This window comes from Ptychodera flava, chromosome 11, assembly GCF_041260155.1.
Source record: "Ptychodera flava strain L36383 chromosome 11, AS_Pfla_20210202, whole genome shotgun sequence".
NCBI lineage: Eukaryota > Metazoa > Hemichordata > Enteropneusta > Ptychoderidae > Ptychodera > Ptychodera flava.
In genome coordinates, this window is record NC_091938.1 from 23,371,339 (window position 1) to 23,398,231 (window position 26,893).

At 37.2% G+C, this 26,893-nt stretch overlaps 1 protein-coding gene across 2 annotated transcripts in view; it reads right to left on the minus strand.

The window, feature by feature from the left end:
- The window catches only part of LOC139143864 (uncharacterized), a 158,977-nt gene that overhangs the window by 18,075 nt on the left and 114,009 nt on the right, over nt 1-26,893 (minus strand). For both annotated transcript variants that reach the window (XM_070714447.1, XM_070714446.1), the window contains exons 6-9: nt 24,245-24,329; nt 5,137-5,344; nt 3,579-3,710; nt 2,451-2,603 (exon numbers count right to left, since the gene is read on the minus strand). In XM_070714447.1, coding sequence (XP_070570548.1) covers nt 2,451-2,603; nt 3,579-3,710; nt 5,137-5,344; nt 24,245-24,329 — 578 coding nt within the window. The remainder of the gene's footprint in view (nt 1-2,450; nt 2,604-3,578; nt 3,711-5,136; nt 5,345-24,244; nt 24,330-26,893) is intronic.

A 26,893-nucleotide genomic window follows, 5' to 3' on the forward strand; every position in this document is an offset into this window, starting at 1 on the left:
CCATCATGCCAATATATGAAGGGTGTAGCACTTGTGGTTACTGAGTTATGGACAAATATGTATATTTGAGGTCAAAGGTCACCAAGGTCACGTGACATTTTGTCAAAAAATTGTATTGCTAAGTTATCCCTATATACCAAAAATCAGACCTCTAGCTCTATTCGCTCACTCAAAATTAGATATGTGCATAATTAATGAGGTACAATATGTGGCGTCATAAGGTGTCCCATCATACCAAATATGAAGGGTGTAGCATTAGTGATTACTGAGTTATGGACAAATGTGTATATTTGAGGTTAAAGGTCACCAAGGTCACGTGACATTTTGTCAAAAAAATTGTATTGCTAAGTTATTCCTATATACCAAAAATCAGACCTCCAGCTCTATTGGCTCGCTCAAAATTAGATATGCACATAATTAATGAGGTACAATATGTGGCGTCATAGGGTGTCCCATCATACCATATATGAAAGGTTTACCACTTGTGGTTACTGAGTTATGGACAAATATGTATATTTGAGGTCAAAGGTCACCGAGGTCACATGACATTTTTTCAAAGTGTCTGAGATATCTGCGTGAACGGATGGACTCACATGGATGGACTCACGGACTGACATGACCCAATCTATGAGCCCCTGGACTTTATCTGTGGGGACTAAAAACTGAGTCACTGCATCCTTTTTGCAATATGAATACGATGAGAAACTAAATTTTTATTTTTCTTGGCCTTATACATGGGAGTCTATGGACTGCCTTATACATGGGAGTCTATGGACTGCCTTATACATGGGAGTCTATGGACTGCCTTATACATGGGAGTCTATGGACTGCCTTATACATAGGAGTCTATGGACTGCCTTATACATGGGAGTCTATGGACTGCCTTATACATGGGAGTCTATGGTCTGCCTTATACATGGGAGTCTATGGTCTGCCTTATACATGGGAGTCTATGGTCTGCCTTATACCGGGGTACATGGGAGTCTATGGAGGTGAAAACTAAAAAGTCCTCTACCACGGCCAAATTTGATCGCATTGTGAAACAAATCGACGTGCATCTGTATGAGGTAGTGTACTATCCTTGTACCAAGTTTGAACGAAATCGCTCCAGGCGTCTCTGAGATATCTGCGTGAACGGACGGACGCACAGACGGACGGACGGACGGACGGACGGACGCACGGACATGACCAAACCTATAAGTCCCCCCGGACGGTGTCCGTGGGGACTAAAATAACTCAGCCGTGTGCAATTTCAGTCAAATTTACAAAACCTTTCTCGAGACTGAGTGCTTTCTAGGACCACACTCGAATCATGGTAGTTGATACGGAACGTTTGGTATGTAGCATCCCATTTCTTTCTAGTACACCAAAGGTGATAAACGGTTGGTATAAATTTGTGCAGACAGTGATAAAGCAAATGTTACACTGAAACTGACCGGTGTTTGATTAGGCGGAGTAGTTACTAATCCGAAAACCAGCGATTCTGGACTACCGGTACTGCTTTAAAATGAGCCTATGCACGCAGCAGAGCAACAAAGATTGTAGAAAGTTATACGTCTCCTACACTGAAAGATCCGTCACTTGAGGGCGCTCTCTACACGCCCTCTAGTGACGGATCTTCCAGTCTATTCGTCTCCAAGGTGCATTTACTGATGTTGAATGAACTCTGCCTGGAGACATTCCACATATTGAGAACATACCTTCAAACTTTTCGCATGAAAAACAATGTGCCCCATTCCGTGAAAATCATATTAGCCTCAGTGAGAGCAATATACACTCTCTCTAAAGAGGACCACAAGGCACTATTTATTACATTAACTGTATCTCAGTTTTGCTGATTAAACGCTGTGCAAAGGATGCAACTTTTTAATTTCTACTTTCACACCAGCTGTAACTCTTGAAATCTGTTCACCTCAAAATACCTTCCTATCTCTCCTGGTTTTCTCTGAATTCTACCCTCTATAGGGATATGGGCATTTACTGCATAAGGAAACCATTCTTTTGTGAAACATTTGACATGTAAATCCAAATTTGAAAGGTCATTTTGATTTCCCACCATTTCAAAAATTGGTAACATTACAAAGGAAACCTACAATGTCACAGTAGCAAATATTTACACCCATGCATTACATTGGACTACTCTGTGCGGTTATGTAGAAATTTCAGTGCAGATATGCGAAGTTTTCCGCATGTGGCTGCGATTTAATGTTTGAGCAAGCATTTAACACCAGTGTAATTTTTATCTTGTTCTAAATTTGCATAAACAGTCCCAGAGGGTAGCTTATAATACCGGTAAGTGTATACACATACCTATATTAGTACATTCTCACAAAATTATTTTAGTTTGAAAGTCAAATCATAAAAATAATGCTAAAAGATACAGCTTAATAGTGGGGCTTTAACTGAGGGACAATAACTGACATTAGGGGTTGGATATTTCACAGACTTACCTGTCTTTTGGAGCTCTCAAAACCAGGCTGCAATTGACTGCCATCGAATATGATAGTTTTGCTGTCATTGAGGAAATTAGCCAGGGTTACCATGTGAAGGCCATTGCAGCACATCCCCCAGCCTTGACCATGGACATGAAAATTGACAGGCCCCTGGAAAAAGAATCCAGAAGATTGTTGGAATGTCACTATTGCATGTAGTGTATCCAAGATACAGGTGGGCATGGTTTTTCATGACATAGTTACTGCATAATAACTGAGAGGATGGACCTGATACTGGTGGCAGAGCTACAACTGTCTGTAAAAGATTTGGGCTTACTGGACTAACTTTAACCCTTTCACCACCGTGGTTTGGACCAATCCCATTGTTTTCTATGGTAAAGTTGGACCTCAAGAGAGGGAAATGGAAAAACGCCATTCAATCTTTGGAGAGATATATTGTATTCCCATTATCAAGCAATGCTGTTTTTGAAAATATCACTATTTCAATCCTTATGATGGTTTTGGTCGATTTAATTCAGGCGCTTATGCATATATTTGCAGCGGCTATACTTTAGTTGCAATGCGAAAATTATTTACTTGCTATAAAATCTAAGTTGAGAAAAACATGAATTTTTAACAGAATAAACAAAGAAAATTTAACTTGTCACTTCAATTTAAATATCATATTGAAAAATTTGCAAAAAGATACAACAATGGGCTTTAAAACTGGCATGGATGAGAATTATCATGGATACAGTTTCTGAACACATTCAACAAAAATATCACTGACGCGGTTTTCTGATTAAATGTTTGTAAAGATTAATTTCTTCCCCACTCAAAGATTATATTTACTGCTATATTGCTCTACAGTAGTGCCAGGTCTAAATGTCTTTCATCATTGTCATATGTTCGTATCTTCAATTTTAAGTTCACTTACAGGCTGTCATTAGCAATATCTGAAGAAAGTTTCGTCAAATCTAGTGAGGTTTTATGCTGTGTACATTTGGACTCTGAACTTACAACAACAAGCAGGCATAGAGTATAAATCACGATTAATGCAAAACACAGAACGACAATCGTAAGACAAATTTATGGGATGTAAAGTTGATGTACAATTCAGTCACAAGATTGCGAGATATAACCTACCTGCGGTAGCTTTTCTTTCAAATATTTCCCAAGAGGAAACGTTATCCACTGGCTATTGACGTAACCTTTGACCCCGGCATCGGACAGCAAAGATAGCACCTTCTCATGGTCTTCAGAGGTTTGGAATAGCACCTGTCACAAAATACATAGGATTCATGAGTGTGCATATGGGAGGCTGAACTTCAGTTTTTATCCAGGGTTTACACTGTGCTGCACGTGTTACAAATCTTTTATTATACAGATCAGAATTGACTGTATTTAAAAATCTCGTAATTTCCTCTCTGCAGAACTAGAAAAGACAACTTTCACAAAGTAGGGTTGCTAGATCATTTAAGAAGTTCTATGGTAGATATGGAGCTCTTACATCAAAATATGACAAATCTGTTATTTGGAAGATGAGAGACAGTATTCCTGGCTTTGACTCACAACAAAGTGGCAACTAGCTGAATTACCAAACAACTACTTTGTCACTTTAGTTCAATCTTGACGGGTACAGCAAGCTGCAATAAGGTATGCCTATCCATTCCTGACACCTGGTACCACCACTTAATCAGTGGTTCGAAATTGCACTATTGATTTTGTCAGTGTATTTTTTATCGTTTTGTTGTTTTGATTGTTGTTTCCTGGACCTGGTAATTTACTTGCCTTGAATGACAATGGTCAAGGGATCTGAATTGATTTGATGCCATATTAAAAAGAATGTGACATTTGTATATTTGAATTTGTTCACTATGTGCAAATGTAGATTCGTATGTGTGTATGTATGTATGTACCGGTATGTATTATGTATGTATGTATGTATGTATGTATAAATGTATATGCTTCACTTTTACTTTATTTATTCATTAGTGCAGGGCCTCAGCCCCTCGCACAGAATTTTACAGAGATAAACACAAAAGTGAACTGCTCTGAAACTGTAAGTTTGATGGAAAGTACAAAACTTCAAAGTAAAACGCATGTAACAATATGAAGTCATAAGATAAAATTGTATACAAAATCTAAATTCTCAGTAAATCTGGTAAAATTTATTGGCTTTTTATAGCATTTAATAAATACAATGACAGTTGAGAGATTGTGTATTCATTTTATGAGGACAAAAGTTAAATAAGCTTATTTCTGTTTACATTTAATCTACATTTCAATGGTAAACATGTCTCTCTAATGTCCTGTATGTGTGTATGTATGTATGTATGTATGATTGTCTGTCTGTCGGTCTGTAAATATATATGGCTACTGGAAGCTACGCAAAATTTGGAATAAGAGATACAAATTCTGTAAAATTTACTGTTCTTCACAAATTCCTCTTTTCTCTGTGTTAGCTCTGTTGGATAAAATTAATTTTTTTGATTCTCACAAAACCCAGATAGTGAAAACTTCGCCTTCTACACAGACTTCAAAATGAGATGACACTGAGATGACAGCTGGCCAAAAAAATTGTAAAATATTTGAGTGTCCAAGAACTAACCCAAAGTAAACTTACTTTGAGATATTTTGTCCAGGAGATGTATACACACATATACACAAACAAACACTATGACACACTCTCACACATACCTACCTTCTCAAGAATCATGAATGTCACCTTGCAGTGATCCAGTACACTGGTGACAACTTGGCGTCTGACTGATGATGTAGTGGCAATGATAGCCACATTGAAGAGCCTTCCAGTGTTGACTTCATCCAACGACTCGAGGTAGACCACCTTTGTCCGAGTATTGGCCTTGGCTTCGCCATCATAAATTGCTTTTGCCCGAGCACGGCACGCTCTGAAATTACAGGTTATCATGGACCGCATTAGAAAGTTATCAGAATATGGGCTGGTATGGCAAAATTTGATGCTCAGGAGAGCTTGAAAAGAAAGGTACACGTATGACAAGAAAGAAAAACAAAAAGACTAACTTCAAGAAAATTGACGATGTGGAGCTGCAAGTAGGGCCATTCCTCCCTAATTTGCATAATTCACACTGGTACCCAATTTGCATAAGAAAATAGTAAATTCATTGTTAACTACTCTAAACATATTTTTAACCCTTTCACCACCATGGTTTGGCCCAAACCAATCGTTATCAATGGTGATTGTGGACCTGTATATACAGGGAATTGGGGGTGAACAGGTTAAACTATCGAGTGATATATCAAATGAAAGGTATTTGCATTTACAATGGATAGAGATATTTAAATTAATTTTACTGCAATATTTTCATACCGGTATTTATATTGAAAAAAATATTTTTCCCTTTTGAGTAACAATATTTAAAAATGTTAACACATAGGGCCAAAGTCCCTGAAGCTACTATAGACATGGATACAAAATTAAGTATTTCCTGACTGTATGAAATTATCTCACAAGGTCATCCTAGGGACATGTAAACCAAATATTAAAGCTGTCTGACCAGCGGTTTTGAAAAAACAAGCGACTCAACAGTTGACAGAGCTCTGCTGTGTTATGTAGAAAATAACCTTTTGTGACACATGTATTGATGAAGAAGGTGGATATCTTTGATAGCTCATTTCAGGATGGCCTGACCAAAAATGGAAAAAAATTCCGTAAAAATACAGATTTGCATATTTCATCAGACTATATTAGTCTATAATAGCAAATAAACAAGAGTTAATTACATTCTAATTAAAGTAAACTGGACTTGCTTAAATCAAGATTTACGTCATAATAAAACAGCATATCTGTCAGGTTATAAAGAATCTTGAGCTGGTTATCTTTTAATATCAGCATTTTCATCCTATTAACCAAGCACATTTTAACTTTCAAATTAACATTGTAAGTAAGTTCTGTTGAATAAGTTGAGACTGTACGTACTCAGAGAAAGCACACTGAAGAGATAAATGTTTGTAACTTAAGAAGTTCAAGGTCATCAAAAGCATTATAAGGAATCATGTTACACTTTCATTGCACTGTTTACACAGATTGCATAATTGCTATAAATAGCACGAGGAATCTTACAGCCCAGCTTTACCATAAAAACCCTATCACTTTGACCACTCTTTTAATTGACCACTCTATTATTTTCCCCCAAAAAGTAATTTTATTTTATCCTTACCAAGTCAACCATAAATGGAAATTAGAACTTTCTCTATCTCTATTTATTTGACCACCCTATCATGACAAACTATTATGAGCAATTTCTTTTAGATAACATAAATGGTAGTTCAGAATATATCAAAGTTGGGATTCAGGAAAGTTGCCTTTACATGTTTTAATCCTCCAAGATGGTAAGCATTTCACTATGAACTGTCAAAAAAAATTGAACTTTCTGATAATTCCACACTAAAATTATTTGGCTTTGATGATTTCCTAATTAATTCAATTATTTAAAATCATATTAATTATTTTTTTCTGGGTGAATTGATAGGGTGGTTTATACAGTACAAGAATTACATACAATGTAAGTCAAATTTTGACCAAAAATGACAAAAAAATTCCTTAAAAATACACATTTGCATATTTCATCACAATTTGAACAAATCTAAATTGGGTTATCCCTAGGGACCTGTATACCAAATAACAAAGCTGTCTGACTAGCGGTTATGAGAGAAGAAGAAGATTTTTTACCAAAAACACCTTTTTTGGCATTAATTTGCCTATTTTCAACAATATCAAAAAATTAAAAAAAACAGTTTCTCAAAATCATATTTTTCATCTACGCAACAAATATCAAATCAGTAAGTACTGCGGTTCTCAAGATATTTGAGTGGACGGACGCCTCACAAACGGACATACATACATACATACATACATACATACATACATACATACATACAGACTGACGCCGGACGCCGGACGGATACCCATCCCAATAGCTTCTATAGACTATAGTCTATAGTAGCTAAAAATGTTAACACATACAGCCACATCATACAGCCACATACATCATTTGGAAGCTTATTACCTCTGCTTAACGAAAATATATGATATGCAGCTGCCAAATAGGACCGTAATTCTCTAATTTGCATAATTCATACAGCTACCTAATTTGCATGAATCTGGTATAAAATTATAAAAATCCATTGTTAAGTACTCTAAACTTACTTTAAAACTATCGAGTGATATATAAAATAAAAAACATTTGCATGTAGGATAGAACTATGAAATCCAAACATGTATTCAAATTATTCTAATTGAATATTTTCAATTAAATCATGAATATCTTGACTTATTTTTAATATTCATAATATTGTGTAGTAAATAAGAATAACGCCCATATTATGGAGAATGAATATCTGAACTTTGTTTTACAATTGATTTTTGTTTGTTGAGGACACAAACAATGGAACCTTTCCTTCTAATTCCTACATAGCTGGACAACAAGAACATATAAAACACGAATTCAGGATAAATGGATCTTCATATTTTTTAAATTTCTCAAACGTGTTTGGTGCCCTACCGGTATACAGCTGAGTATTGCAATATCACGAATTACTCTTAAAAACAGGTGAAAAGAAAAGCAGATTAGCTTCTATTTGTGAATAAAACCGACAGTACTTCATCATCCAATTATCCCAAATTAGTTCCAATCGTGCTATAAGTAGCTGTGTGTTGAATAGCCCTTTTGCATTATTGATGTCATTTTAGTTTGAATTTCTCTAGAAATCTTCTTTTGATGGATAATTACTTGTTACCACATCTGTGTTACATTGATCATTTCAGTTCAGTTATGTGGAACATGTTGACGGAAGACACCATATTTCATTTTATCATATTTATTGGTATGTAATAAAGGGAAAGTGACTCAACACATTGTTTATATCTTCATTGTATGCATTTTGTGTATGATATTGTATATATTGTCAGTGTACATTATGTTTGGCTGTTTTATATAAAGTGTTAATTAGCCATGGTGAGTTTTCCAATTAATAGTAAAATACTAATGCCACTTTAAAGTTGGTACCTTCTGCCAAAAATACACAAAATGATGCCCACCAGGAAATAACTTCGTAGGACACCCGAACATAAGTGGATGATGCAGTCCAACCTTTCACATATCAGAATTCATTGACTACTTTCTCAAACAAACCATGAAGAAACAACCAACATACGTCAAAGATACAAAAGACTTTTTACAATGAAAATGTGACAATTAAAGTTCCGGCCAATGCGACATTGGTAACGCTAGACAATGTACACTAATACCAGTACACTGCACAATGAAGCAATGGAATCAGTCGGCAGGAAAGATCATCAAACGATCATCAAACGATTACATAATCAAACAGCCAACAACAAGATACATGATAGCTATGCTGAAAATAATCTTGAAAAATAACACGTTTCAATTCAACAGTTAATTTAAAAAGACAAAGTCGGCCATTTTTCATGAATTTTGTTTGATACGAGGTACTACTTACGTGTATTCGACCTCAATTTTAGACACAATTAAATGAAACCATCGCATAAATGATTAATGATAATGACCATTAATTCATTATTGCGATGGTTTCATTTAATTGTGTATAAAACCGGGGTCGAATACGGTACACGCAGAGTCACCCATTCATTCAGTATCAACATGTCAAACAATATAAGTAGTATCTTGCATCAAACAAAATTCATGTAAAATGGCCGAATTTGTCCCTTTAACCGTCAGATATTTGGGTGCAGTATGGGCTCTCCAGCTTTGCCAGAAATTCCCGACATTACATTTCACGAGACAAAATGGGAATAATTCAGTTACACACAGAAAAAATATTGCTCTGACTGAGATTCAGAGATGATGTATGATTTTCATTGGATCTCAACACTAGCTTAATGAATTCATATCAAACATAAAAAATTGCATCCTACTCTTAACTCTTCTCAAGAAATCATATCTTTAGACCTCATTATCTATAATGTCATCGATGCAACAAATAGAACATTCTTGACTTCAGAACACACACAAAAGCAACAGATACATTCCAGTTCATGCAACCAAACGACAACTTTCAATGGCCTTGTTAAAGGTGAAACATTACCATACATGAGAACAATCATGCAACAACAAGATCATGCAAAATACAAACTTTTTTCGAGATAAAAGTAATAAAAGTAATGAAATGTGACAAAAGGATTCTAGACCTTGTTTAATTATAACTAACTTTATAAAAATCGGTTGACATTTAAATGTTATTCAATTTTCATTGAATTACCTTTGAAACCTTGGAATTGTAAAAAGTAAAAGGGAACCAAACATTTTCAGGTACCCTATAGGCAGATCAAAACTTTCAAGCGCCCCACTATTATCCCCCAACATTTTCGAATCCACCCAGAATTCCTCCATCCCTCACCGTTACATAGCCTAATCACATACATAAGGAACAGAAATATAAGCATTACACCTATGCCAATCTTCACAAAACTTACAACAGCTCGATCTCCGATTCACATGAGCCTACACAAACACAACCAGACAGAACGGTAGACATTCTAGCTTCCCTACTTGAACAAACTGAACTTCAGTGCAACAACACGATAACACATTCAATCAGTCAATCAGTGCATGTTTCACCAACCGAAAATGAATTTTGAGCGACTGATGAAGACAACTCTGTTCTCAAAATGTAGCATCAAAGGATTGCAGTTGTCACTTTAGTCTTTCCACCCCATTGTGGTTCAGGGCAGGACACGTAAATAAGGGGTACGTCTCACCATGGCAAATCAACACTTTACATAAAACAGCCAAACATAACATGCACTTACAATATACACAATATCATACACAAAATTCAAACAAGGAGTCATCACTGATGACACAGTCCCCACTCACACCATTAATTGACATGAACATGCACACTACAATATAATGTCTGTGTGCCAAGGTGGAACAAAATCTGTTAAGGGACAGTTGAGTTATGGTTCAAAAACATTAAAAAGTACCGCAATTATACGGTGTCGCTCAAATTTGATCAGAATTGGTATATACCAGTATGGGTTACCAATGATCAACAATAAATGTTGTTTCTATCTGTTCAGTGGAGGAAAATTCTATGTTGATGTTATGACAATGATTTCTGCACAGTACAACCAGAAAAACAACAAGAAGTATTTAAACCAGAAAAACAGGAATGACAAAAGAAATTAAGGTCTGAAACTTTAGGTACTGGAGGTCAACTTTAGCAACATGCACAGCAAAAACAAGCCCCTCTTAGTTTGAGTATAGATGGTCTTCGCCCCCTCTACTGTCTATGGTTTCATCAGGTCTGTTAATATGTAACAGTTCATAAACAATGACAGAAAATGATTCAAGATCAGTGGAGTTGGCCTGTTTCTTACTGGCCTGCACATTTGCAGGATTTCACTTTTTCTTACCTCATTTGCACATTTTTGACACTTGTTATGTAGGTCATTTACCCCACACTCATCATGACCTAAGTTCAATTAGTCTAGAACATTCTCAAGGTCACTGCCCTTAGTGACCTCACAACCTTGAATTCAATTAGTCATGTTTGGAATGTTCTAGAAAGTTTAATTAGTTGTGTAAGAGAGATAATTTTAGAACAGTAATTAGCATGTCAATAAAAGTTCTAGATTGTTCTTATATGCCTTTATAAAAGGGACGTGCACAGCTTCCAGTCAGACTTTTGGGATCGTGTCTCTTGTGTGTTACTAAACTCCAGCAGTAGTCATTCTCAAGACTTTTCAAGACCTTCACTGCCAACGCTGGATTTATACTGTGGACTTTGTGCAACTACAAGCCTGCAAGCCGAAGGACTGTTCATTCATCCGACTGACTGTTACAACTCTGAGACTGGAGCTTTGCCGTCCCAGCTGAGATAAGTAGTCTGTACACTTTTAAAGCTTGTATTTTATCCCTGACTTAGCAATTAGTTTTATTTTGTAATAAATTTTGTTTAAACGTAAACTGCTGAGTTCACCCTTTTGTTCGTTTTTCTCTGCACGTAACAAAATTGGGGGCTCGTCCGGGAGACGAATATTTTGAGCCGTTTGACAACATTTTGACAGCTTTTCAAAACTACTATATACTGTGAACTCAGCGAAATTTAATCATGGCGGAATTTAAACCAGAGGAAATGGATGACCTTGATCAGGACACATTTGATTCCCTCAGAAAAGACGACCTCATAACACTGGCCAATTTCCTTAAGGTAGAAGTTAAACGATCTATGCGCAAGCGAGAAATACAGTTCAAGATTGCAAAACATTTAGTTAAATCAGGCCATTTTGAGGAGTCTGCCTTAAAAGATTATGAGCCCGAGTCTACCTCTGAACTCAGAAAATTAGAATTAGAAATGCAGACAAATTTGGAGATCAAGAAACTAGAATTACAAATGAGAGAGAAAGAATTACAAATGGAGAAAGACAGAGAGAGAAAGATAGGCAGGAAAGATTAGAAATGGAAGAAAGACAGAAAGAGAGGGAATTGGAAATGAAAGAAAAAGAATTGCAAATGGAAGAAAGACAAAGGGAGAAAGAAAGAGAGGAAAAAGAAAAGGAAAGAGAATTAGCAGAACACCGACTGCAGTTAGAAATGAGACGTTTAGAGCTTGGACAGTCAGGAAAATTCTTCCCTTCAGACAAGTTTGACATCACTAAGCATTTCAGGTTAGTTCCCCCTTTCCAAGAAAAGGATGTGATAAATATTTCTTCATTTTGAGAAAATTGCTCAGAGTCTGAATTGGCCTAAGGAGTCCTGGTCTATGCTTTTGCAGAGTGCTTTGGTGGGTAAAGCCAGAGAAATTTACATTCAGTTGTCAGTAGAGCAGGCTTCAGATTATGATTCTGTGAAGGAATTAATTCTCAAGGGCTATGAGTTGGTGCCTGAAGCGTACCGTCAGAAATTTAGGGATTGTGAGAAGGTGAAAGATCAAACTTATGTTGAATTTGCTCAAACAAAAGAACAACTGTTTGATCGTTGGTGTTCTTCTGAAAAGGTCAGTCAGAATTATGACAAATTACGACAGCTTGTTTTGATTGAGGAATTTAAAAGGTGCATTCGGAGTGACATCAAGACGTTTATCAATGAACAAAAGGCAGATACATTGGAGGTTGCTGCACGTTTGGCCGATGATTACTCATTGACTCACAAATCTTCATTTCTCAGCAAACCACCCCAGTCCTTTTCATACAGAAACAATGCAGGTAAATTTAACTCCTCCTTTTCATCCAAGAATTTTTCAAAGGAGAGTAGGAAATCAAATGACAACAGTTCACAAAGTTCAAGTAACACTCCCACGTCATCAGATCCCAAGTCTCAATCTCCTTCTGACAAACAGTTTGGTACACTTTCTTGTAATATTGTAAAAAAGACAGCCATTTAGTGTCAGATTGTTTCAAATTGAAAAGAAAACGTGAAGGTCAAGTGGTCAAAGTGGATCTAAGCCAACGGCTTTATTTCTTCATCAACTCATTTAGAGTCTAATAATGTGTACAACACATTTTCTGAGGTTAAACCCTCTTATCCCCAATTAATGAGGTCAAGGTCAATTCTTCTCAAGATAGCATTATGGGTATTTTCGAGCCATTTATTCATAATGGTTTTATATCACTTTCTAGTGATTTTTCTTCCGCTACCCCTGTCAAAATTTTAAGAGATACCGGGGCTTCCCAGTTCTTTTGTTGGCAGATACCCTGCCGTTTTCTGAAAAGTCATTTTCAGGTTCTAAAGTTCTTATTAAGGGGTAGATTGCAATGACTTTATTCCTGTTCCTCTCCATAATGTCTATTTGTCTTCGGACTTTGTTTCTGGACCTGTGACTTTAGGTATTAGGCCTTTTTTGCCTTTTGAAGGGATTCACCTTCTTCTTGGAAACGACCTTGCTGGGGACAAGGTCATTACTAATCCACTTGTGACTGATAATCCTAGTTTAGATCAAAATCCAGAGCCAATAGAGGAAGACATTCCCGGCCTTTTCCATCATGTGCCATTACTCGAGCCATGTCAAAGAAAACTTCTGAGAATCAAAATACTCTCAAAAATAATGTCACAGATGTTGACTTAAATGACACCTTTCTCAGTCAGGTGTTTGACACGGAGCATTCCGTTATCCCTCGTGGATTTGAAACTTCCAGTAAAACTTCTGCTGACCAAAGTCAGACATTTTCTAGATCAAATCTCATTGCAGAACAACACAAAGACCCAGATATTTTGTCTTTGTTTGACAGGGTAGATGATGAAGGTAAAACTTCAGATAGCTCTGTTTCCTATTATACAAAATCTGGTATTCTCATGCGTAAATGGAGACCTCCAGATGTTTTGGTTGATGACGATTGGGCTATAAAACATCAAATTGTGGTTCCAAAGCCCTATCGTGCTGAAATATTGCGCCTGGCCCATGAAACGCCCTGGGCTGGTCATTTGGGAGTAAGGAAAACTTATCATAAAATTCTCAGTCACTTTTATTGGCCTAATCTCAGGCAGGATGTAGCACATTTCTGTAAAACTTGTCACACATGTCAAATGGTAGGAAAGCCAAATCAGACCATTCCAAAGGCCCCTTTACAGCCAATTCCTGCATTTCAAGAACCATTTAGTAGGATACTAATAGACTGTGTTGGGCCCCTACCAAAAACAAGATCAGGAAATGAGTACATGTGACAATAATGTGTACATCAACTCGGTTCCCAGAAGCCATACCACTGAGAAATATAAAGACAAAGACTATAGTGAGAGCTTTAGTCAAATTTTCACTTTATTTCCTTTCACTTATTTGGCCTCCCTAAATGTGTCCAGTCCGATCAAGGCTCCAACTTTATGTCTGGAATTTTTCAACAAGTAATGGATCAGCTAGGCATTAAACAGTATAGGTCATCCGCCTATCATCCAGAAAGTCAGGGTGCTCTTGAGCGATTTCATCAAACTTTGAAAAACATGATTAGGACCTACTGTTTTGACACAGAGAAGCAGTGGGATGAAGGAATTCATTTTCTGCTCTTTGCTGTTAGAGAGTCAATTCAAGAGTCTCTTGGTTTTAGCCCATTTGAGCTTGTATTTGGACATACAGTCCGTGGCCCACTTAAGCTCGTTAAAGAGAAATTCCTGTCTGACGACGATGATTGTCTGAATATTTTGCAATATGTGTCAGATTTTCGTACAAAACTCTCTAAAGCATGTGAATTAGCCAGAGAAAATCTTGAGTCATCTCAGCAGTCAATGAAAACCAAATATGATAAAAGCACCTCAAAACGGAAGTTTGAACCAGGTCAAAAAGTTCTTGTTCTACTTCCAATTCCTGGCAAACCACTCCATGCTCGTTACTTTGGGCCATACCTAATTGATAAGAAATTGAGTGATTTAAATTACATCATAATAACACCTGACAGGCGAAAACAAAAACAGCTATGTCACATAAATATGCTTAAGCCATATTTGGATAGGGATAATCCTACTATAACTCAGCCTGTCAGTGCAGTCAGTTCAAACCATTATGAAGATAGTGATACTGAAACTGACTTGAGTGAAAATACTCTAAACTCAAAGCTGGGCTCGGTCAAGCTTCAGAACTCAGAAATCCTGGAGAAGCTGGAGTCTACAAAGTTGGCACACCTCCAGCCAGAACAACAACAACAGGTGAAAGAACTGCTCCATGAATATAAACACCTGTTTCAAGATGTTCCAACGAGGACAAACATCATCCACCACAACGAAGATGTCTGCGACAGTAATCCAGTGGAACAACATCCAGACGGACTGAATCCTGCGAAAGCGGAATATCTCCAGGAGGAAGCCAAGTATTTGCCGAACAATGACTTTATCGAACTCAGTAAAATAACCGGACTTTGCCGTGCATACTTTATGCCAAATTCAGTGCCATTTCAAGTTTTCCAACAACAAATTGCAAGAAGATAGTCATGGGACATCCTGTTTGCTACTTTTCACACAAATTTAACAAATCCCAGAGAAACTACTCTACAATTGAAAAAGAGTGTTTATCTTCGATATTAGCTTTACAGCATTTTGAAGTTTATGTTACTTCTTCAAATCAGCCAATAGTGGTTTATATTGATCACAACCCTCTTGTTTTTCTGCAGAAATTTAAAGGCAAAAATCAGAGATTGCTAAGATGGAGTTTAATGTTACAGGAGTTTAATCTTGATATTAGACATATCAAAGGCAGAGACAATTTAATTGCAGACTGTCTCTCTCGTATTTAGAGTTTATTGTTGTTCACTTTCAAGAAATTTTATTGTTGTTCACTTTCAAGAAATTTTACTTTAGAGTAAAACAAAATTTGAGTACTTAAATCCTTTCAAGATTACATTTGTAAAAGAAAGATTTTTCTTTGAAAAATTTTCTTTTTTTGAAGAGGGGGTGTGTTATGTAGGTCATTTACCCCACACTCATCATGACCTAAGTTCAATTAGTCTAGAACATTCTCAAGGTCACTGCCCTTAGTGACCTCACAACCTTGAATTCAATTAGTCATGTTTGGAATGTTCTAGGAAAGTTGATTAGTTGTGTAAGAGAGATAATTTTAGAACAGTAATTAGCATGTCAATAAAAGTTCTAGATTGTTCTTATATGCCTTTATAAAAGGGACGTGCACAGCTTCCAGTCAGACTTTTGGGATCGTGTCTCTTGTGTGTTACTAAACTCCAGCAGTAGTCATTCTCAAGACTTTTCAAGACCTTCACCTGCCAACGCTGGATTTATACTGTGGACTTTGTGCAGCTTCAAGCCTGCAAGCCAAAGGACTGTTCATTCATCCGACTGACTGTTACAACTCTGAGACTGGAGCTTTGCCGTCCCAGCTGAGATAAGTAGTCTGTACACTTTTAAAGCTTGTACTCTATCCCTGACTTAGCAATTAGTTTTATTTTTGTAATAAATTTTGTTTAAACGTAAACTGCTGAGTTCACCCTTTTGTTCGTTTTTCTCTGCACGTAACACCATGATTTGTTCATTTGAACAAATTCACATCTCAACCCCTACATCTACCTGTACACCAAATATTGAGACAGTAGCTTTGGCGGTATGGGAGCCTTTGTGTGTGACGGACATACATCCGCACATACCCACAAATATACAGACATGCAAATCAGATGCACATGAACTGATTCAGCTTATATGATAACCTCACATTGGTATTCCAAATGTGAGCTAAAAATTGCAACAAAATGACCACCTGGTCGCCATATTGAATTGTATCACAAAATAAATTGACATGCATATATAAGCCAGAGTACCATATCTGTGTACCAACATTGAATGAAATCGGTTCTGGAGTAGTTAAGTTATGGTACAAAAATATGAAAAAATCGCAACAAAATGGCCACCCTGCGGACATTTTTGAATCGTATCACGAAATAAATTGACTGGCATATGTATGCCACAGTACTTTATCCTTGTACACACTTTGAAAAAAAATTGGCTCAGGGGTGACAGAGAAATGGCTGCTGACGTATGGACAGACGGGACCCAATCTTTAAGTTCCCGCCGGACTGCGTCAGCGGGGACTAACAAAGATATGAACGATGTGTGAAGTTACTTTCTCTTATTACATGTCACCAATTGTGTTTGCTGTCAAATTAATCTTCCCTGAAAAGGCCTTTGTTCCTGCCACGCGATAACTATGGCAACCCCTTACTTGTGACAATGCTTGCGAAGAAAAGGATGATGATGAATTTCTAGAATTCTTAGATTAACTCGAAATGAATGGTACTGTATTGCCATGAATGATTTGGATCATTAATCATGCAATTACTCTGACTACAGCTCACTCTTACACATTGTTTCCGCTATAGAGTTCCCTTTCAACAATTGTGTTGTTCATGCAGATCTTTCTTTATGTTTGTACTTAACAGTAATTGGTGATATTTTCCCAACACATATTTACAAAAATACCGCAATGATACGATGTTGCTCACATTTGATCAGAATTGGTACATGCCAGTATGGGCACCAATATCAACAATAAATGTTGTTTCTATCTGTTCAGTGCAGGAAAATTCTATGTTGATGTTATAACAATGATTTCTGCACAGTACAACCAGAAAAACAACAAGAAATATTTAAACCAGAAAAACAAGAATGACAAACGTTTGACATGCTGATACAGAGAAATAGATGTTTTGATCAAAAAAGGGCAAAAACTGTCCTAAAAACACAAATATTGAAATTTCACCACATTTTTTTCAAACAGCTTCTCAGCTTGTCAAAAGATGGTCTGCAACATTTCGTGAAATCTATCAGCAATATAAATCACTAGGCCATATGTATGTTGTAGTTACAGCACACAATCTTATTTGCGCTAGTGATATGGATGTACATTGTATCCTCAGACAGCGTCGAAGTAAAAAAAAATTATAAATCTGAAAATTTACTCAGATAAAAAAAAATTAGCACAGCTTTTCTCATTTGGAAAAAAATTTGTTTAGAAATTTACAATTAAAAAAAAAAAATGTTCACAATTTCATTGTGACCACCCCCCTTCCAAGATCTAATGGTCCGTCCCTTAGTTTGAGCAGGTCTGTTAATATGTAACAGTTCATAAACAATGACAGGAAATGACTCAAGGTCAGCTGAGTATCCTGTTTCAGTCATTGGTAATGGTATACTACCGCTCCTGAACATTTGCAGAATTTCCCTTTTTCTTACCTCATTTACACATTTTTGACACTGACGTGTTCATTTGAACAACGTCACATCTCAACCCCTGCATCTACCTGTACACCAAATACAGAGATGGTAGTTTAGGCGGTATGGGAGCTTTTGCGTATGACGGGCATATATCCGCACATAAGTACCTACATACATACATACAGACGCCACCGACTCACCATATAAGCTCTTTTTGGTATTTATATAAATACAAAAATGAGCTAAAAAAATGTTGGTGTTCAAATCATTTACCATATATGTTAAAAATAGTGCCAATGTCACTGTTTGCTCCCATATAGTTATCAAAACTCTTCCTTTCAAATCCTTACCTAACTTGACGTCTTAAACTAATATACACTGCATGGTTAATTGTGCGCAAAAATATATCAGGGGTGGACCATTTGATAAAGGGGGGTGTCTGGAAGATTGATGAGGTATATTATCTTTTTCATCCGATCCACTGTACATTCTCTTTTCCCCACTCTCCCACCTTTTCTTTTTGTCAAACTTTCTCTGGAGGATTTTTTTATTAAGATTTGTTTGGAATATTTTTCAAATTCTGCCAGGAATCCCCCCAACCCCAGGATATCAAATGGTCCACCCCTTTGTATTGACCATCTTTGCATGAGATACCGGTATACGATTACCAGGTGGCAGGAAGTGTGTCAATTATTTACAACCTTGATACTCTTAAACACTGAAAAAACGTTTGAAGATATTTGTTGGAAACCAAACCTGCTAAAATCACCTAAGCTATGTTTTCTAATGATTTATTACCGCATTTCAACACCAAATAGTTTACCATATCAAATGCTTTCTAAATCACAATAACATATACCCTTAGTTGAAGTGGGTATAAAATTACCGAAAAAAATCTTAAAAATACAAAATGAAAGATTTCCCTGTAAAATTGAAAGTTGCCCACAAAATTCAAAATTCCAGATTTCAACCTAATCTCAATATATCATATTAACATAAACCCTAACAACCTGTTACTAAATATCTAAGTAATCAGACTGGTAAATTTTGAGAAACTAATTTTTGACCAAAAATGAAAAAAATTGCCCCCAAAAATACAAAAATTGCAGATTTTATCCTAATTTCAATATATTTTATTAACATAAACCCTAGGAACCTGTACACTAAATATCAAAGCTACCAGATCAGTAGTTGTACTTTAGGAGGAAAAATTTTTTGACCAAAAAAGGCAAAAATTGCCTTAAAAATTAAAAAATTGCCAGTTTTAACCTAATTTCAATACATTGAATTGAGATAAATCTTAGATATCTGTATACCAAATATCAAAGCTATCAGATCAGTAGTTTTTGGATAAAAAAATTTTTGACCAAAAATTGGAAAAATTGCTCCAAATATGATAATATCAATACTATTTGTACAAACTTGACTGAGGTCATCCTGAGGAACATGAATATTAACTTTCAGAGCGATCAGACGAGCGATTTCAGAGAACAAGATTTTTTGACTAAAAAGGGAAAAAATACCCTAAAAATACAAACATGCAAATTTCACCCAAATTTGTGCACACATAATTTAGAATACCTTAAGAAATCTGCATACTAAGTTTCAACCCAATCTGACCAATGCTTACTGAGTTTTAGCAATTTGCAGGATTTTCCTTTTTTCCCCTCATTTGCATATTTTTGGCACTGACATGTTCATTTGCATCACATCTCCACCCCTAGGTGCACCTGTACACCAAATACTAAGACGACAGCTGTTGGGGTTTAGGAGTTTTTGATCTGGACAGACTAACAGACAGACATACATACGGACATACATACATACACACAGGCGCTATTTTACCACCTTATAATAATACCTCCTATTTGCATACATACATATGCAGTGTGCGAAATTAACGTCGGTCCGACGGTCCGAGACCAACAGATTTCTCGTCGGGCCGCAAGTTTTTAGCAACATGTCGGTCCTTATGACCGACTGGAATTTGGAATAGATGATGAAATTTCTCCGTCAAGACCTGTAATTCTGTAACAGATGCAGATGATGACTGACTTTGAATCATGTGATTCAGACTTGAATGTCATGCAACTATCAATGTTTTCCACTCTGGGAGTGCGGGGCAACAGGGGATACTGATCGCACTTCGTGTCCTGTTTGTGGGGAATTCAATCTCTGGTACGCCAGACCGGGGGCGGGGAGTTGGCAATGTCGTAACATAGTAATTTTTTGTCTTGCGACGTTTTACATTTATGAAGAGTCTAATCCCTCCGATCGACGCGCATAGCACGGTGCAGCTGATTACATTCAGATCAGTATGAATTACGGCCGTGCATGCAGATTCTAGCAATGGAATGGATTGATTTTGGTGCAACAATGCGATACAATATTATAATAATACTCGTCTAGTGAGTGTAACCCTGGTAATGTTAGCATATCTGTGTCATATGACAACAACACCCAGTATCACTTCACTAGTTCCACACTTTAAGTGTTCGGAATTTACATCTACACAAATGTACATAATACAGCCCTTCCTGATTCCGTTTTCTTTGCTTTGATTTCCAATTGAAGCTTTCAAACATAAAGGGTTCATAGAAGAGCTAGTGTAAGAAAAACCTAAGCTTACTACGAGTACAGTGCTGTTGACTAAACATATTTGGTTTTGAACATCGATGTATTTTTTACGTCCATGGTTTTGAACTACGCCCGATGTTACACGACAGCCCAATTGTGCTACCTGCAGTCGACAGTCAAGTTCACGTTTCGCTACGTTTGTGGACCGCTAGAACATCTTGCTTGCTCGTTGGTCTTTAACCAAAGTTCACAAGGCCGACTGTTACCACGATATATCGACGTGATAACAAGTGTACATTTTATAAAACAGAGCGGCCTTATCATAACAGTTTTGTCGAGTTGCACGATCCGTCGTGTATACTCTCAGAGGCCGAGAGTAGGGCTTCAAATTGTTTCGAAGTATACCGTTTTACGACAGGCATGCAAAACTCACCGTCATCCTGGGCTGTAGGCCTAAATGTCGCAAAAAATTACGTCTTTTACAATTTACGGTATCATTAACTGATCGTGTCGCGATCATTTTCAGCAGCATAGTGTCTGTCAAACTTTTCAGAGTCATTTTAAAAACTTTAAGCTTTCAAAGGGCTTTGTAACACACCTCATCCGCAGTCTGTGTTCTAATTCGCCAATTGATAGTCACGTGGGATGCGTTCTTTTTGTGCTGATCCACGTAAACGACGTCATCAGGCATCATTTGTCGGAACTGTTGCCTGCCAGGCATCAGTTCCGAAAAATGATGCCCGCTGACGTCAAAAAACATTTGCGCATGCGCGAACTGGAATGTAAACAAAGATGTCGTCTGCGGCCGAGCGAAACGATAGTCGAGAAATTTCTCGGTTTATCCTACTTTCTGAAGAAGAACTGAATGCTCTGGTTTCAAACAAGGACTCGAAACGAACAAAGACGATAATCAAAGGTGCATTGAACGTTTTGCAGAAGTATTGCGACTCTGTCGGAAAAACTTTTTCTTGCTGAACCACTCCAACATACTTACATGCGACAACTTTTGTGTATGGTACGTTCTTATGTATGACTACGGATGAGGTGTGTTACAAAACACATATTGACTGGCCATGAGGGCAACAGCATACGTCTTTAACCCCTCGGGCCTGTGAGTCACCCCCAAAAACAGACTGTTTCCCTCGCCTACGGCCTCGGGAAACAGTCTGTTTTTGGGGGTGACTCACAGTCCCTCGGGTACAGACGTTATGCTGTTGCCCTCATGGCCAGTCAATATGTGTATAATGAGACCCAGCAATCGCTCGGGCAAAACTTTTCGATCAGAAAATATGCATTCATTTCCGCGAGTGGCGACGTGTGCAATTCATGTTGTCTGCAATTTCTATAATCGAGAAAAAGTTACGATACTTGTCCTTTTAATTAAAAGTATAACTTCATCTGTTTCTTCATGAATGCAACAGAGGCCACATTTAAGCATATTTATTTTTTGAAAAATTTTGAAAGTAATCCATACGTCATATCAAAATACATACCAAGTATTTTCTCCCTTCTGTTTTACAATACAATAAAAAAGACGTAGTGATCAATGTTTACATAAAAAATTATTCATGCACTCCCCTTACTCATGACTGTTTTCAGGGTACTAAGCTATTCACTCACTTTCTACCACTCGCGTTGGCTAATTTCAGAAGTGATTTTCAGCTGCAAAGCATTTTCAAATCACAATATCACATGCCCTGGTGTAGTGTACAATTGTACACAGCCATGTAGAGAACATCATCCCCCATAGAAAGTCATGAGAGACAAACTGTCTCGTTTTCATCATCCACATGTAGTCAGTGCATGAGCCTGTATTCGCCGCCCCCTGGTCCGAGAGTGGGGGATTAGACATGGCTAGAAAAAATGTCAAATTCTACTGTTAGTCCCATAGTCCCCCCCCCCCCCCCCACCATGGTGGAAAACATTGATAAATGTGTGCGCATGACAGTGAGGAAGATGAGGGCTGCGATCTTTTTCAGATTCCAGATCATGTAGATGAATGATTCACGATCATTCACTTACACTATTCTGCAATCTATGTGAACAACAGTCCTTTTGAGTGAATACTTACTGACTCTATTGATAAAATGACATGAAAAATTAAATATTACAACATTCAAAGGCATATTATTAGACTAGTGGAGAGAGTGTTGACTTTAATGGTCGTTAACAACTGCCTTTATTAAGGACCGGCAGTTTTCTGTAAGGACCTGAAGCTTTGGCTAGTTGCAGGCCCTTATGACCTGAAGCTATATTCTCTTAATTCGCTCACACTGATACATATGCATATATACAATTACATATATACGGTATTTTACTCCAAACACAAGGCAAGTTTGGAGAAAAGGCCTCTGACTGATAAAAATTAGACATTGGCATCAGATAATATTGCAAACAAGAAAAAATGTTCATGTTTTGAAACATACATTAAACAAAAAAAATATTCATTTTCAGAACTCATTTCAGCTGTTTGAACTCCATATTCTATGCACTTTTTGATCATCATAATGCTTATTAAAGTGGTTGCATTGATACTTCTGTTAAAATTTTTATAATACAATTATTCAAAAGGGGATAATAATTTTTATCAATATAAATATGAAAATATTTCAGTAAAATCACTTTTAATATCTCTTTGGATATCAATTTTGCGTTGTGCATGCAAATACCTTTCACTTGATATATCACTCAATGGTTTAAATGTATGCCCAGAGTAGTTTTTACAATGAATTTTCTAATTTTATATCACATTTATGCAAATTGGGTACCCATGTGAATTATGCAAATTAGGGGTTATGGCCCTACTTGGCAGCTTCACGTTGACAATTTTCTTGAAGTAGAGATTATATGCTTTCAAATAACATATTATGAGGCCGTTTGTAAGGTGGGTACATTAAGTTCCTAAAATAAGGTCCCTTTTGTGGATTCGCCGCTTGCCTATAAGCGGTTTTAGAATACTAGGTCGACAAAAAAGTTACGAAAGGAGAAGAGGAAGAAGAAGAATATTGAACTCTGGTAAAACCAACAGGGGCCCAGCCTTAAGGCTTGGGCCCCTAACAAGTTTTGTCCTATTTTCACAAGGGCATCTCAGCATTAAATCAATGTTTATGGCTTCCATCATGATACCAGCGCAAATTTAATTAAAATACAATTTTTAATGGTTTTGTTTACATAATTTTTGATCACCATCATTTACTTTTAGCCTCTTTGCAGAAACTGCCTGAATAGCTACTGTTTAAATTTTTGTATAGCATCGTGGGAATAAATTATGAAACTCAAGTTTGCAAGGATGTTTCCCAAAGCCTTTTTAAGATCCAGACAGTACGTAGTTTTGCATATGAGGGTAGTTTGTGCCACACAGATTAAAGACTTATACTTTTGGCTCAAACTTTTAACAAGCAAGCAAATTTATCTTACTTTAAGAGCTTTAAGCTGAGCCCTCACAAGTGGTAGACCAGAAAAGTATTCGAAAAATTTCAGAATCTGAATATCTGTCCCCGAGGCACATTCTATCTTCAATGAGATATACTGTAAAATGCTGTAAATGTTTTGAACACTCACTCAACAGGTTCCACGACCACAATATCAACAGCAATGTCCAGTCCAGCGAGGGACTGCAAATGTCTTGAACCGATATTACCAGCTCCTGTGAAATTAAAAGTGGACAAAAATTTACAATTATTGATTTGAAAGTTTGCTCAAGCCATCAATCCTCCCATCATGATTTCCCCTCACAACTGTACATGGTAGGCCAAAATACCCCTGTGAATAGCAATGTGATGAACAGTCTGATAGGAATTCAGTTAAATTCCCTCTGTCATAACCTACAATTTTTCTGACTGCCTGGAACCTCTTTGCAGTTTTGGTATACTTCCCCAAAACTTACATCTGGCTTTGTACTCTTGATTTTTGGTTAAAGCCATAAAATTATTAACATTTGAGTGTGAAAGACCTCCCAAGTCTGGAAACTTACATAACTCACATCCCCGCATAATTCATTAAGGTGAATCAACATGGTGTACAAAATTTACATGAACATGATAACCCATGACTGCAATAATGAACTTTAGATTCAATAATGAGTACTGGTATATATTATGCAAATTTGGTAGCAGCTGGACAAGGCAACTGTTATGTCTCACTGCAAAGTTATTATGTCTCATCAAGAGTCCAGCTTGGCCTTAGGTCAACTAAAACAACCAATGCACATAATGGTATATATGTTCGCTCTGAGGCAGCCTTGTTTTGTCAGAGGGGATAGTTTAGAATCAGCATAAAATTTAAGATCAGGTAAAACTTATGTATATAAGGCCTGTACGCATTAGAAAGATAGGTCAATGTATCTTTTTGTAGTGTATTTTGACGGCATTTGCCGTGTATCGAACAGCAAGCGACTGCGTTTTCAATGCTACGGGCCAGGCTACGGGCGGTCATTTTGCACTGTCATGTGATCTCAATACGTGCACTTAAAGGGAAACCTAAGTCCAGCGACATTGACCGTTTATCCCTTCCAAAATCACCCTTTAGTAAAATGCAGCTCAAATTTGCAACATAATTGCACGCGCCGACGACTACGGAGCGACGAAAAGAGACATTGAAGTAGACGACATTTATGGAAATGAGCTCGGAATCCCATGGGCGCGAAAGGGCTCATGGGAGGAGCGTGCGTGACGTCATCGGCGATACACGAACGTGTGTGACAGCCTACCAAAGCATTGGAGTCTATGACTGCAGGAGTGCAGTTCTGCACGTTACGACTCTTTAATGCTCAATAGCATAAAAAATAGTTAACTGTTGTTCAGTTGAGTGCAAAAATCACCCAGGGAAGAACAAACGGAGTCAGCTTTTACCGTCTTCCCACAGAACAGCTTTTTCGAAGACAGTGGCTAAAGAAAGTCGGGCGAGTTTAAAAATCTGTAAAAGATACAACGTTATGTTCTAATTCTTTCAGGATGATTGTTTTATAAGGGATTTCGGGATTCTGATACCGATACAAGACGATACTACACAATGCGGTTCGTATCTTGACATGCTGAGTCAGCCTACTACCGCCGGTTTTAACCAGATAAATATTAATATTGGCGATTTCGGGACTCTAAATCCGAAGACGAAACTACACAAAGCGTCTCTTATCTTGACATCCCGGGTCTGCCAAATCTCCGATATATAACCAATAAATATAGGCAATTTCGGGACTATACCTTGTAATATTGATATTACAAGATATTGGAATGACTTTTTGCCTACTGTGTATCGGCATGCCGGGTGTGAGAAACCGCCGATATTATATTTACCCGATAAATATCAATTGCGCCGGAACTCCTAGGCTAATATCGATACCAGACGATCCTAGATTTACTTGCACTGTATGGTGTTGGCATGCTGGGTCTACGAAATCACGGATATTTATCCGATAAATATCGGCGACTTAGGACTTTAACTCTGATACTAGACGATACTTTGTCAAATCGTGGGTAAATATCCGATGTATATCAGAGATTTCACCACCTAACAGATCTGACCACCCGAATACCTCTGTCCGACTCTTAGTTCAAAAATAGCATCCATGGCCGGAAGTCAAGAATACTGTATGTTTTACATTATTAGATTTATTAATGCACGAAATACATTTTTACATGTAAAGCATTTTTTTCATTAAATGTCCCTCGGGACTTCGTCGAGAGGGCCGATCGGATATCATCGGGACTCGGGAGGCCCTTGCACAAATTACATTCTTTACATGTAAACATTTTTACTTGGCGATCGGGACTTGAACAGAGGACATATCGGAAATCATCGGGAGTTTGGGCTGGTCTTGTATGAAACACATTCCTTACAACAAGCTTTAAGACGATACTATTTTTTTAAATAGCGGGCAAATATTCATTATATCGGCGATTTCATCACTTTGTAGATCTGAGTAAGTCCGACTTCCTAAGTTCGACACCAGCTTCGAAAAACAGACGACACTATAATAGATTTGTCAAATCGCGAATAAATATTTTCTGATACATAGTATCGGAGATTTCGCAACCTTAAAGATCTGGCCAAGCTCGACTTACACGGTAACACATACAATCAGTCAATCATTCCGTATCATTCACGAACCAAAGATTAATTTAAGCGACTGATACAGAAAACTCTGTTTTAGAAACGTAGCGTTGAAGGATCGCAGGGTCACTCAGTCTCTCCAATCCAGTTCGGGGTCTC